Here is a 14,007-nt window from a genome sequence, read left to right as displayed (position 1 = left end):
GAAAGCCGGTCCCATGTTTGAGTTGCTCAAATAGTCATTTATTTCTGTCAGTGAACATTGTTTCTTCTTCTCTCCCATAAGCGATGGATCAAACGCAGGCCGTGTTGAATGAACCACTTGGGGAGCTGAGAGAAAAGTGAGGAATGTGATGAAACCAAGGGACAAAAAAATACTTTCTCCATCGTTTTTCGGCACAGTCAGACCCGCACCCCATCGTGCTGTTAAAGAGGCACGCAAGGTTCAAGATCAGTGAAAATCAAAGTGTTATTTTTTTCCCTCCCTCTCTGCTGGCCCTCGCTCCACGCTTTGCTCCAGTGCCCCTTTACAGCTGTGCCACGAGGCTCACTGTCCCTGCCATTGCTCTCTAGTTCATAGGACAATATCATGCTGCATATTCTTTGAAAGTTTCACCGACCTTTGAGGCTTAGAGAAAACACAGTAACGCCAACTGGCACTTAATCCTGCAGACTCCCCATCGTTGCCAACTATGCAGCCGCAAAGGGGGCAGCGGGGTGCGTTGTGTTGGAGGAGCTTAGGGTCAAGGAGGGCTTCCTGACAGGAAGTGAAGTCTAGCTGAGAGGAGAAAATCAGACAGGAGACTCCTAAAAATATTGAGTGGCTTTTAATTTGGCTCCCAGGCGGATTTTACTGTGAACTGGGCTTCAAGTCGCACGAATGGCCGGTTATTTATACGCAACATAATTTTCTTTCATATAAATGAATTTCCCTCCCCTCCCGACAGGCACTCCTAATGCAGTGTTTTCTTACCTGTCAGGTCCCTTGTTATAAGACCTTGGAATGCGCTTCTGTTTTTCCCCTCGCTATCCTCTCTCAGCTAACCGGTTGTTAAAATCACGACCCGTCGTCTTCGCGCACATTTTCAGTAGGAATTCACTCGCCCTCGTTTATGATCTGGGACGGGAGAGGTTCAAATATTTGGCATGATTTAGCTTTAAAGTGGGAATCTTTACCTTGTGTTATTCCCAAATCCTTAACTTGGAGATCGCACAAATCGCCTTGTGCGTACAAAGTTCTTTTTATAGCTTTATTTACCATTTATTTTGTGCATTTAGCTTCCTGAATAATTAGTGGTGCAGAAACAAAGTTTGTTTGGGGAACAGTGTTTTGTTTATGTGTGTCTTTTTCGGTCCTTGGTTTGCCATTGCCAGTCCCGGTTGATCCTGCAGTCCTTGTGCAATGGGCCGTGAACTGCTACTGTACTATCCCACAAAACATTTCCTGCAACACCGCAGAGCTTCCTCAGAAGAAGTGGGGCATATAAAAGGCCCAAGAATTGCCATTTTGTTCATTTTCTCCTAGATTATGCTGCAGTTAGAGCAGCTTGGAGCCAGCATTTTGGGGAATAAAAAACAACCCTTTTTCAGTCAGTGTAGTTACGAATAAACCTGTAATGATTGCTCAAAATTGTCAGTTAGAAAAAAACTTTTTTAATGTTTTGTTTTCTGGAAAATTTATACAAATGTTGTGCGTTACTGCACTGAAATGTCATAAAAATTACATTTGGACGAGGTGATGATTTCATTTCAACATGTGTTTGATTTGGACCTGAAACGGCTGCATATGGTGTTTTTAAATATTCCTTTTCTCCTCACACCATTAAAATCCACCAGCTGAACTGCATATCATATTACAGAATAAGTTTAAAAGAAAAAAAGAGGAAAAAGTCAGTTTTTAAATAACATACCACTGGCTTATAAAATGCTCTGTATATATTTATGTATTCCCCTTACATTTACTTTTCGTGCAGAGTTCAAGTGGTTGTAACATATGTTTTGATTTGTCTGTTTGGGGTATGGGGGCTTTAGGCTTAGCTTTCTCACTCTGTGTTAGTATAGCCATGACAGTGTGATCCCATGAAGCTCTCGGAGACCGAGCAGTATAAATATTTGGACATCAGTAAATATTCCTTGGGTTGTGAATTTGATCACGCAAACACCAACACGAGTGTCTGTTTTTCTTTAAGCAGATAGCATCTGAACATGCAGATGTGGATTGTTGAAAATGTACACCAGTGTTAAGTTATTCATACACACAAGCGCAGCAGACGCAGCATTAATAACAAACTACCGAGCTTCCGTATTAATCAGGTTAAAGAGCAGTATATTTTTAGAGCCTTTTTTTCTTTTTTCTTTTGCTTTGACTTCTGCATCCACAGGCTCTTTCTTTTGGTCATTGTTAACATCAGGTCACTTCTCATAAACATTTAGATCTCAGTTTGTTTCCTTGTCTCTCCCCCACCCCTTTTTTTTTTTTTTTTTTCTCCGCACAAATGTCCAAATCAGAGTGACAAAGTTGGCTGCCGCCACCTGCAAGCGGCATGCCAGTGATCAAAACGTTTTTGGTTTTTTTTGGGTTTTTTTCTTTGAATGCGTGCATTTTATTTGCATCGGTTGACTTTTTTCTCTCACTGTTCAGTTAATGTGGCAAAAAAAGACATTAAACAGTGAGGCGTTTGAGTAAAAGGGGGGAGAGGAAAAATCAGTAGCTTTTAGCCTCTTTAATTTAGCTTCTGCTGCTCTGCCACTTATGACATGCAGATTTATGCTCTTGCCGTCTCATCTAAAGTTGTATTCCCCGAGCCTTTCAGATCAACAAATACTTGTGATTATGAGTGATGCCACCGAAAAGCACAACTGACTTATTTATTATTTCGACAGAGCCGAGACGGTTCTTTCTTCGGTGTTGGAAAATGTTTTCCTTGTGTTGTGGCGAGTCTGATGTTTGAAAGGCGATTTTGCTCAGGAGGTCTGTGTTTTCTCACCAGTGGTAGTGGTATATTTAGAAGTTGATTATGGATAATCAGCTGTAATGACGGAAGTGCATGGCATGTGTGTTTAGACTCAATGCCATCATCATGGAACGCAGAGCAAACAGAGCTGTCTTATTGACTTGAGATTTAGACATTAGGCATTTTCATGAACAGATTCATGCATAGCAAAACATAAATGCCGGTAAAGTGCATTAAACGTGTGCACGATCTCTCTCTTTCGATCGCTTTAAAGTCGGGATCAAAGATCGGCTGCCTCTCTCGCGCGTCCTATCATCTGTTAGGAGGTCAGGTTAAAGGTGAGAGGTCACAAATGGCTGCTTGTATCCTCTCATCAGGAGCGATGTGGTCACGGCCTCTATCGCAGCCATAAAAGCTGCGACACTGCTGACCAGGGCAGCCAATATCCAATATTCTATCACTGACCTGTCCCTGTTTCCTTTTTGTCACTGGGAGATGTCCCTCAGATCAGGGTCACTGCTTTTTTAATTCAACTAGAGGAGCCATTTCTTGCCCATAATGACACCATTAGTCTTGCTATCACCTTTGTCCATGTCCCCCAAAATGCCAATGGTCTCTACGCTTTTCATCGAGCCTAATTTAGACGCAGAGCTTATCCCGGCCACAGATTCAGATCCAATCTTTATTACTTCAGGATAATCTTTTACTTTCTAGAGTCTGGCATCAAAATCTTTAAGGCTTTAAAGGCATAAAGGAAATTTTATGTCACCGCTTTTCTGGTTCTCCAGAGCACGACTCTATTTACAGCCCTGCTTCCTGTGGTGTTTATTTGAAATCCAGCTCGCACAGTCTGGATCAGTTTAGAATATCCACACAGCCACAGGCTAACACTCATGGTTAATGTCCTTCAACTACAGTCAATGCTTCAGCTAGAAGGCCCCAAGGCTACTCTGACATGCTTCCTCCAAAGCAGTCCTCAGCCACAAAACCCTCTCCCAGAAACGCTGTTTCCACTCCCTCGCCCAGACTCGTATTCCCTCTGTGCCCTCTTGTATTTGGAATGTATTGTAAACACGGTCAATGCCAATATGGTCCTGCAGGACAAAAAGCAGTTATGAACTGAGGTTAAGTGTAAGGTTGTTTTGTATATGACGTGCACTTGGGCACAGAGTGATGGTGCACAGGCGTTTCAGAAGAACGGTACTCTTGACTGCCATGTGATTAGTTTTGATGGGCTTGTGCTTAAAAATTGCACAGGTGAGAAAATCTCGACGCACCCACAGATATGTGTGGATGTGTATTAGAAATTCTCGTAAACTGATCTTTCCTTCCTCCTCGCAGCGCTGATATTCACGTCCCTGCGGGCTCTCTAAGGGTTACTGAAAAGCTAGTCTCTGTGTAAACACACGATTTCCTCTATCAGCTCCAGAGATGATGACAGCCGAGTTTAGGCTTATACGCAAGTTTTTCACTTCATAGCTGTTCTGTGTCTCTGTGAAACGATTAAATGGAAATGATAAAAATTAGTGGTTTTGATTACTTTGGAATAAAAGTGTCTCCAAGTCTGAATAAATTGTGGATCACAGTTATTCTCACAGTAGTAACTGTTAAACATTTGTCAACTGATGGCAAGTTTTAATGTTGGTTAACAAAAATATTAAGAATGCAAAGAAAAAAAGAAGTCCAAGCTTTGAATAATGATTTTTGTAAGAGTAGTTTGGTGGTTTAGGTCTCCAACCTGAGAATTTTTTTGTGCATTTTTCTCCAGCTCCCCTGAGAGGAAGAAGGGGGGGAAACGCTGTGAGCTTCAGACAGCCCCCCGTGACCTTGTTGCTTTATTATTCTTTTGACGGTTGCGTTGAAGGTGTTGAAATGTGGAACAGAACATGAGAGACGATGACCGGCCGAGTTTCCCTTCTCTCGTTGTCCCTTCGAAGTTGAGGATATAAGGCGCACACGGCTGCGGTTGGATTGTTTAGACTGACACCTCGAACCATAACGCTAGTCAAAGAGAGGAAGAAATGTGTGTATTTACTTGTGATAAATGCACTCTCAACACGGCTCTTTCACTGCTGCGCAATGGTGGGCTCGCATATTATGCAGCCGGCGCTAATCCAAGCAATTCTTAATCCTTTTTGGATCATGTTTTATGTGATATTAGGGGCCTGTAAAGAAGTAGCTAAGTCAGAGGGATTAAAAGCTTTACATGGAGCTACTGTTTTTGTTCAAACTAAATTCACTTTGACCCAGACTAAGAAAAACTCACTTATCTTGTAAACGTATCATTTTTGCCTCTTGCTGCTGCTAATGTATAGCAACAGAGTTCTGTACTATTGTAAAAGGTTGCATCAGTAACATGTTGATGTTTGTGTTGCAGGAATGGCAGAACTCCATCCAGAAGAATGCCGGCTTAGCCTTTATCGAGCTGGTAAACGAAGGCAGGTAGGTAACTCCGACCTGCCTCTCTTCTTGCAGCAGCACTAAATTATCTCTCCAACCTCCATTCATCAGCCACTTTCCAATTTCACCTTCCTCGGATCGCATCGTACCCCTCCTCCACTCGGGCACCCGAGATCCTCAAGGCCCGTGCAATATGGTGGCTGTTCAAGACAACCATCAATGGTTGAAAAGCGCAGAGGGACTTAGGGGAGTGAGGATGGAGGACCGCTGCGTTCAAGGCTCCATTCAATACCTGCTTATCCCAGTGGGACTTGGGGAGAGAAAGAGGGTTTAGGTAGAAGGTGATAGGAGCTCTGAGTGCTGGTTCCTCTGCAACACTTGGGAAATCGCTCTTAATTTGCCACTCGGGCCTTTCTGCCTGAGCCTTTATCTGTCGGCTACCATCTCTGTTTTTCAATTATTCCCACATATGAAGCTTCATTTTGCTAATAAGAGGTCACCCTTCTTACTCTGGCTCCTTTGTAGTATTCACACTCAGTTTCAGGTTGGTAGAGCAACACTTTCTATTATTGATCCTCAGCTTTTAGAATTGGCAGAGGGTAATCCCAAGTAACACAAATGAGATAGCAATGTTATCATTTGACGTGTTTGTCTAAGAAAGTGTTAGAAAATTACTTTCCAGACTTTGCTGTTATGATACATGTAATATATAATATAATTTTTCAATCAATCTTTATTTATTACAGACTCATAGGAGGATAAACAAATAAGAAATACACTCAAATCGCAGTCAACCCAAAAAGTACTTCAGCTATTAACAACTTTGGCGTTTGTGACATATAATAATTTTAAGCTTAATATACTTGATATTCTTAATACGTTATCTATGTATCCATCCATCCAAGTTTTAAGCATGTGACACTTTTCTTTGGGAAAATAGATTCAGAAGTGGAAAACCATCCTACGTTGTGAGTATGCTGTACTTTTCAGGGATCGGGCTATATTATGATGTGGATTAATCTTTCCTTTTAACATCCTAATTTTTTTGCATAATTAATTAATATTCATTATGTCAATGTACATGATGGATTTTCTATTATTCAGCTGTCAATTACTTACAGTGTAGTTTGTATCTCCTTTCATGTAAAACACCCAGAAGTTGGACATGGTTAATATATAATACAGCTCACACCCTGAAAAGTACAGTTACTAATGAGATGGAGATGTATATTGTTTGGTTTTCACTACTTACAACAGTTAATGTAAGTAAATGTATCTTTTTTTCTGTAAAAACCTGACTTGTCAGCCCCTAATTCTAGTTGCCTATAAGATTTACACCATTTTCTGTCAGTAAAGAAAATAATTTGGTGCAGCTCTGCTGGATTTTCTGGTATGCAGGTATGACCAGTCCATCCAAACTGCTTTTTTCCCGAATTTTCTTTCCAACAAGATTTTAAAAGTTCTTCTAAAGTGGCACGTGCTTAATATGATTGAATTTTACAACCCTATTTTAACAGGATTTGACCACATGTGCAATCATTAACTTGGTGCGGTATAAAGAAGGGCCAGTGGTTAGGTTATTGATAGTGGGGCCGGAATAAGGACTCGGAGGTTGCAGAGGCCCCAGTGCCTCCGCTCCCCTGCTGCACTGTGCTGAAACTGGAGGCTTAGGTTACAGCCATCCCGCTGCCAGTCCCAGCCTGCCCCCACCTCTCCTCTCTGTCCACCGGTCTGTTATTGTTCCACTTTGCACAGTCCTGACCTGTGGGGCTGCGGAGAGGTTTCTGTGACCCGCGCACACACATAACATGCATGTTTCATCAACACTGATAAGAAGAAGGAGGTAGACTACATATGTAGCAACACAAGCAGAGATCCTCCCTCTTGTCAGATGCATATCATTAACAGATCAATTAACACCTGCACCCCAGGTAGAAGACAAATGTGCTTTGGGTTGGTTTTCAAATTAGATTTTCTGCTTATTTCGCACGGTTCCTTTTCAATATTTCATGGATATTACATGGCGGGTTTATCTGTAGGTTTAAACAAGCTTTAAATACAGTGATGCTCTCGATTTTGTGAAATTTCGAAGCGTCTGAGGCTAAATGACTTATAAGCTGTTATGTTAATGAAGGAATAAATCTTACACAGTATTGCAGTGTACTGATGGCCACTCTCCCATCTGCCCTCAGGCTTCTGAGTCACACCATGAAGGACCACCTGGTTCGTGTGGCTAACGAAGCTGAATTCATCCTCAGCCGACAGAGGGCCGAAGACATTCATAAACATGCAGAATTTGAGGTAAGATGCTGCGCAGTTTAGGCAAACACACAAGCATGAACACAAAATGCCCATTGAAAATATTTTTATTACGGAAGAAAAAAAGTATAAAAAAAAAATACGAAAATGTATATAAACTGTGATTTTCACCAGCCTGGCGCAGGAAGTTTTCATAGACACTAAAATCGTTTGCCACAATTTATCTTAAAGATGCAAGGACAGCTTTTTCAGTGAATTGGAATCAAAAATATATCATTAATTATATTTTAATAAGGATGAAGGATGTTTGCAAAATCAGTCTGGCTTTCCCCCTGTGTGACCCATGGCAACTTTATCCATTTCAGCAGCTTTGACTGCTTTGATAAGAATTCTTGACTTGTTATTGGTATGCTCTGACTGTGTATATGTTGAATAAAAACAAACAAGCGGTAAAAGTGGTGGGAAAGGTGCTGATCCAGTGGCTACTTTAAACCATAAAGTTGTAGAATCTGTCACAGTAAATCTAGAAGACAAATGTTTACTTTTCAAACATAACCCTGGCTAATTGGGAACATAGAGACACATACAGATGTAGTTTCAGGCGCGTGTTAACTGCTTTGCACATACAGTTTGGCTAGCCCCAGCTTAGTGTTAATTTATCCCTGTACATCTCAGTGTAACGGTGGACTTGCCTCTGTGTCTTAACTTCTCCTATTCCTCCTTCTAGCTCTCAGGACAAACGTTGCCATTCACATGTAGCCGCCGGGCCAACTCTGTCCTGACCCGTAGGCACCTCTCGCTGCCCCTTCGCGAGTCCAACTCCACTTCACTCCCCCGACTCTTCTTTCTAGATCTCACCAAAATCATTTCCTGTCCTGCTGAGATCCTGTCCATTATACTCCCACTGGGGGTGTATTTTGCCAATGACAGGAATATGGCATCCTCCCCTCTCTTCCATCCCTCCCACCATCATTTCTCAGGAACCTGCCAGCACTAAAAGCTGCAGACAGACCTGAGAGGTGCTGGCCTGAAGGGCTCACTGTGTGTAAGCCTTGGCCCCCACTTGGCAGTAAAATGTGATGCTTTCTTTTTTTTTCTTTTTTTTTTAAGGTTCAAGGAAGGGTCTTTCTTACATTTGGGTAAAGTAGAATCCCTTAAGACTGCAGAAAGTCAATCACAGGGGCAGAGGCACAGCACGTGCACTTGAGCATTTATACAGTGAAGAGAGCAAAACATGGCAATCACAGGCTAGACTGCTTTCCTGTGTGATTGTCATGTTATTCGGCTGAACCCGTACTGCTCATACAGTGCCAAGTGTCAGTCATTTGCACAGTATTGTTTGACATGATTTGACCTTATCATCATCAGCACTGACTCTTAGAGTATGATTAAGTTCTGCAAGGGTAATACCGGCAGTTTTTGTTTTTATTCCAGTCTATGCAGGTTTGGGCATTTGGCAAGTAAAAGCATCTTACAGTAGGTTGCTAGACTGGCCGATCGACAGACCAGGCAGTCAGTTTGCACACGATGGCCCCAAATGATCCTGCGCTGCCTCAGCCTTCTGCTGTGGCCGTGGGCCACGTACTCTTATTGTAACCATGTCCTATCCCTTCTACATTTCTCCAGCATACAGGTCCTGATTGCTAGCCTGGCATGTTGAGCAAAGAACAGACTCGCTGTCCTCGGGTCTGCAAATCTAATATCTTTCTTTTTTTTTTTTTTTTTTTTTTTTTTTGCTGTGTTTTCTTGTTATTTTCTCTTTCTGTATTTCTACATCTCTTCCCGCTGAGGCTTCTGGGCTTTGAAAACCTTTAAAATGTGTACTGAAATAGGGAGTATTGCAAGAATAAACAGTTGAACTGAGTTCAAGCCTTAATAAATATAAAGTCATTTGTGTAGTTACCTACACAAACTAAATAGTCTATGATGGATTTTATGACAGAGTTTATCAAGACGCTTCTGTGAGGGGTAGCTACGTGTATGGAGACTGAATTCTTTCTGCATTTTAGGGCATTGTGGGTTTGTCAGCATTCACTTTCATAGATTTTGTTTCCATATTACGTGCAACAAAGAAAACGTAGGTCCCTCTGCAAAGCTAGCTGTGTTTTGGGGTTGTCATTTGTAACTTTACCTTCCCTTGCAACCTCCCAGCTGTCCTTAATCAGATACCCAGCAAAGCTTGTCCCAAACTATGCTTCACAATTGAATTCCCCACTTAAATGCAGTTGCTCCACGGTGACCTCTGAGAAGAAGCGAACCCTGATAAGTCTTGCTCTGATATTGCTGTATTGATTTTTGCCTCTATACAAGCTCTACTTGAGCCTGCTGGAGCCAATGGTTTCATTTTGCACTGCCACAATAAAAATAACAGGCCAATGAAAGGCCCTCCACCCCCACCCTTTTGGGGGGGGTTGTGAAATAATTTTCAGTTATGTCCCAGATTTTTAAAGGGTTGTTTCTCTGCATTGTGTTGCAGTGACACTTCAGATTGGTTATTGTTTTGTGAGGAAATAAACCTCCAAATGGGCCCCCACAGCGCGTCATTTGAGGTATCAAAATAAGGTTTTCTGAAGGGGGAAAAAAAAAGAGAGCAATTCCCTCCCCATCCTCTGCTACATCTGAGAAATTCTGTTTTAAACAGCAGCAGCAAATCTCAACCAAGGCACCAGCAATGAGATTAATTCGATCCATAAAAACACAAATTTATGTTTACTCCTTGTCAGATTGCATATCGTTGAGAAGGCAGTGATAGAGGAGCGTTTTGATTTAGATACCCGTTTGCCTCAGAGACGTAACATATGCTTTTTCTCTCTCACTGTCCCTCTCTTTCTTTCTCACTCACACTCTCTCTGGCTCTCTGTGGGACAGAATTGAGTTATCTTTGGCCCTGAGAGTAAGTTATTACAGCGGGCTTAGGGTGAAACAGAGATGAAGATAACTAGGGGGGAAATCCAATTACCTTTTAGGGTTCTCTATCTAATAGGATCCTTAATGTGAAGGAGATCTGCAGATCGGATGCTGCCGCCCAGCACAGCAAATGATAGACTCCGATATCTTCCACGGGAGCTGGGAGGAGAGGAAGCCCGAGAGATGGAAAGAAGGAGAGCGAGAAATCGAACTCCCTCTTTTTATGGGGCTGTTCATTAGGGATGAAATGTGGTGGGCTCAGGGGCAGAAGGGCAGATAAGAAGGCTCAGATAGGGAAGAGTGAGCAACACCCAAGTCATTTCTATTCTTACTCTTCCTTCTTGCTTCTTGCCTTTTCCCCACATATAGCCTCTTGATTCATCCTCTGCTGCTCTCTGGAGTAATTGATTTTACTGTTTGAGAGATCCAGTGAAAGCCAGACGATAGCGCCTAATTAGTGCTTGGTGTCACTGTCTTCCCTCTGCTGAGCTTGTAAAACGATCTGGCCCTTCTCTCCATGTTAATGACATTAACATTGAACTGATGCTCATTATGTTCTGTTATCATAAACCTGTAGTCTGTGGATGAGCGTTTACCACAAACTGTCAGACTGTGCTGAGCATCTCAGAGAAACTCTGGCTAAGGATGCATTTTACAGATAACATCTGTTAAAATAGTCTGAATCACCGAGGTTAATTTTTTTTAATGTAGTATACACCGATCAGGCATAACATTAATATAACTAACATGTGAAGTAAATGACACTGGTTATCTGGTGGGTAAGATATATATTAGGAAGCAAGTGAACATTTGTCTTCAGTGCTGATATGTTAAAAACAGGCAATATGCACAAAATTGTGGGTTTGACCATCACAAGGGTCGAACTGTGATAGCTAAAACTCCAGCTCTTGTTGGGTGTTCCCAGTCTGCACCAGTCATTATCTGTCAAAAGTGGTCCAAGGAAGAAATGGTGAGGAACCACTGACAGGGTCATGGGCAGCCAAGGCTGACTGATCCATGTGGGGAGCGAAGGATGCCTGTGTGGTTTGATCCAGCATACGAGCTACTGTGTCTCAAATTGAAGAGGAAGTTGATGCTGGTTCTGACAGACAGATGTCAGAAATCACAGTGCATCAGGTTCTTGTTTATGGGGCTGCATAGCAGGAGACCAGTCAGTGCTCGTGCTGACCCCTGTCCAACACAGAAAGCCCCACATTGGGCACGTTAGCATCAGAAGTGGACCACATAGCAATGGAAAAATGTGACTTGGTCTGATGAATTATGTTTTCTTTTACACTCCAGTGATTTAATATCTGTGACCGGAATAATATTTTACAGTGAAATGATATCTCTGCTTTCTCTAAATTTTATTGACTGCCAATATAATTTTCTTGCAAGGCTATTGCAATGCTTTAGCAGAAGTCTTTCTCCCACTCTATAGTGCATGAGAATTATAACTTCTTTATTTAGAGACAACCTTGTTGAGGGAGTCATGTCAGCATGGCTGGTTTTCTCCATCAATGGAGAATAAACTTGACCCTGACTTTCCAACCAAGCACCTGCAAAGTTTCAAGACTGTATCTTAAACGATGTCTCTTGACGTTAGCTGTCAACAGATTTACTGTTCAGACAATCTTAGCTGTCATAACTGGTGATTTTGTGTCATTCTTTACTTTTAATTTGAGGTTACTTGATGAACTAATGAACAAACTTGTCTGCAATACCTGTCTGGTGCTAGTTATCTGAAAAGATAGAAGAAATAAATCAAGCCAAACCTAGATTATTACTACCTCTGCTGAGGTGGTTATATTTTTTGGTAGTTTTCGCATGTGAGACATTCTGTCTGTAAACAAAGGTTTTGAATGAATTCTGATAAAAACTTTGTAGAGATGTAGACTGGAGTCAGCGGACTTAACAATCCATTAAAATTTGGCTCACGTTCACCAAGGTCTGTAATGTTCATTTAATAATTCTTTGGTTGAAAATGGACAAAAAAGCCTTAAAATGTAGAAACTATTATTCTTACTATAGTGGTGTTTATTGCCAACTTATAGAAAGTAACACATAAAGATATAAAGTATGTCATATTTGACCTTTGACCTCCCTTTCAAGGCCAATAGATTGATCTGAATGTCTAAGAGATAATAATGAGCTATATATAATGTGAGGTTATATATTAATTAAATGGCATAACAATTTGAATACATGTGCCATCTTCATGAATAAGTATGTATTTTGTTTGAGAAGCAAAACCAACCTGTGATCAAAAACTTTCCCCCCTTGATATTTTTCATTACTCATTTAAAATAATTTTACTAAATAATTACTTATGTTCCGTTTCCACATGAATAAAAAGTAATAAAATAATTATACACACAATTATGTCAAGTCTATTAAAATGGGCTTCAACAGGAGAAATAACAAAAGCCACTTTGCTCTAGTTTTTACTGAAATGCAAATTTCTAGAAGTAAATTTAAGAAGTACAAACAAAACAAAATGAGCAAAATACTTTACTGTTTTCTTATGAGTGATACAAGTAATGCCCGGCGAGAGTGAGTGCTAATGCAGTTTCCTTATTTTTCTATTTCTCATATACCTAATAAATCGTCACTGTGGGGAGTGGGGGATACTCCACCACACACGCAGGGGAAAAAGTCAGAAACCGTAACTCCCAAAGGCTGTTTTCACCACCACATTCGCAGCACTCAAACTGATAGCTGCCACCAACTGTAGCCTGCTGTCATGTAGTTGTCGCTGCTGTAATGTAGTATGTCAGCAGGGCTGGTTTACCGAGCGTCTCATTACAGGCAAATCTGTTATAAAGAGAATGAGGGGGGGGACCCAATAAAACAAAACAAGTGTCTTTGTGCGATAGTATCGCACCACCATGAGAACAGGGGCACATTTTTAAAAAGAAAAGTGAGAAACTGCACCTAGCTCTCCAGCCTGGACAGCAGGCTCCTAACATATAATCACGTTATTGTCAAAACACGCAACACCTTGACAAACTTTAGTGTTTCTTCTGGTCCTACACACACACACACACACACACACACACACACACACACACACACACACACACACACACACACACACACACACACACACACACACACACACACACACACAGAGCACAGCACAGCATTGACTGTTTCACTTAAGACGCCAAGAAATGGAAAAGGAGAAGTGGGTTACAGAGAGGAGAACAGTAGTCTCAGTCCTGCTGTCTTGTCAACATAATGAAGTCCCCAGGTACCTCCTCCGCAGCTCCCATCATTATTACTGACCACCTCACCCCGAAATATGACTTTACTCCACATTTTCCTTTGTTTCACTCCGACACCATCCCTTTAGTCACTGGAGGAATGTTCTCCTGATATTTATATATATATTTTTGTTCCTATTAATGGCTGAAGGTGAGCTTGTAATGCTGGATAAAAGCACATCGCTGTCACTGCTGTATGCTTTTTAGATGTTTTTATTCACAATGAGTCTGTTTGCTGCTTTAATTCTTTTTATTTTTATTTTTATTTATGTTTTTTTGGTGGAGATTTGCTTTTACATGCAGCTTGAGCACCGTGCCACTAAAACCTTGCCTTCCTGACTTCTGGGCAACAGCAAATTCAGGAGAGGTGCAACCAAATGTTTCATCCGGTTGCGTCCTGCCTTCATTTGACTATTTTTCATCTCC

The 14,007-nt window shown here is 41.4% G+C and overlaps 1 protein-coding gene across 7 annotated transcripts in view; it reads left to right on the top strand.

Annotated features, from left to right (window-relative positions):
• lrba (LPS-responsive vesicle trafficking, beach and anchor containing) overlaps positions 1-14,007 on the top strand; it is a 176,532-nt gene that overhangs the window by 70,515 nt on the left and 92,010 nt on the right. For all 7 annotated transcript variants that reach the window (XM_026171363.2, XM_026171361.2, XM_026171365.2 and 4 more), the window contains exons 34-35: positions 5,127-5,191; positions 7,342-7,450. In XM_026171363.2, coding sequence (XP_026027148.2) covers positions 5,127-5,191; positions 7,342-7,450 — 174 coding nt within the window. The remainder of the gene's footprint in view (positions 1-5,126; positions 5,192-7,341; positions 7,451-14,007) is intronic.

The sequence above is a fragment of the Astatotilapia calliptera genome, chromosome 6 (genome assembly GCF_964374335.1).
Source record: "Astatotilapia calliptera chromosome 6, fAstCal68.1, whole genome shotgun sequence".
Classification (NCBI taxonomy): domain Eukaryota; kingdom Metazoa; phylum Chordata; class Actinopteri; order Cichliformes; family Cichlidae; genus Astatotilapia; species Astatotilapia calliptera.
The sequence above is the reverse complement of the archived record's forward strand: the minus strand, read 5'-3'. Positions and strand labels throughout refer to the sequence as shown.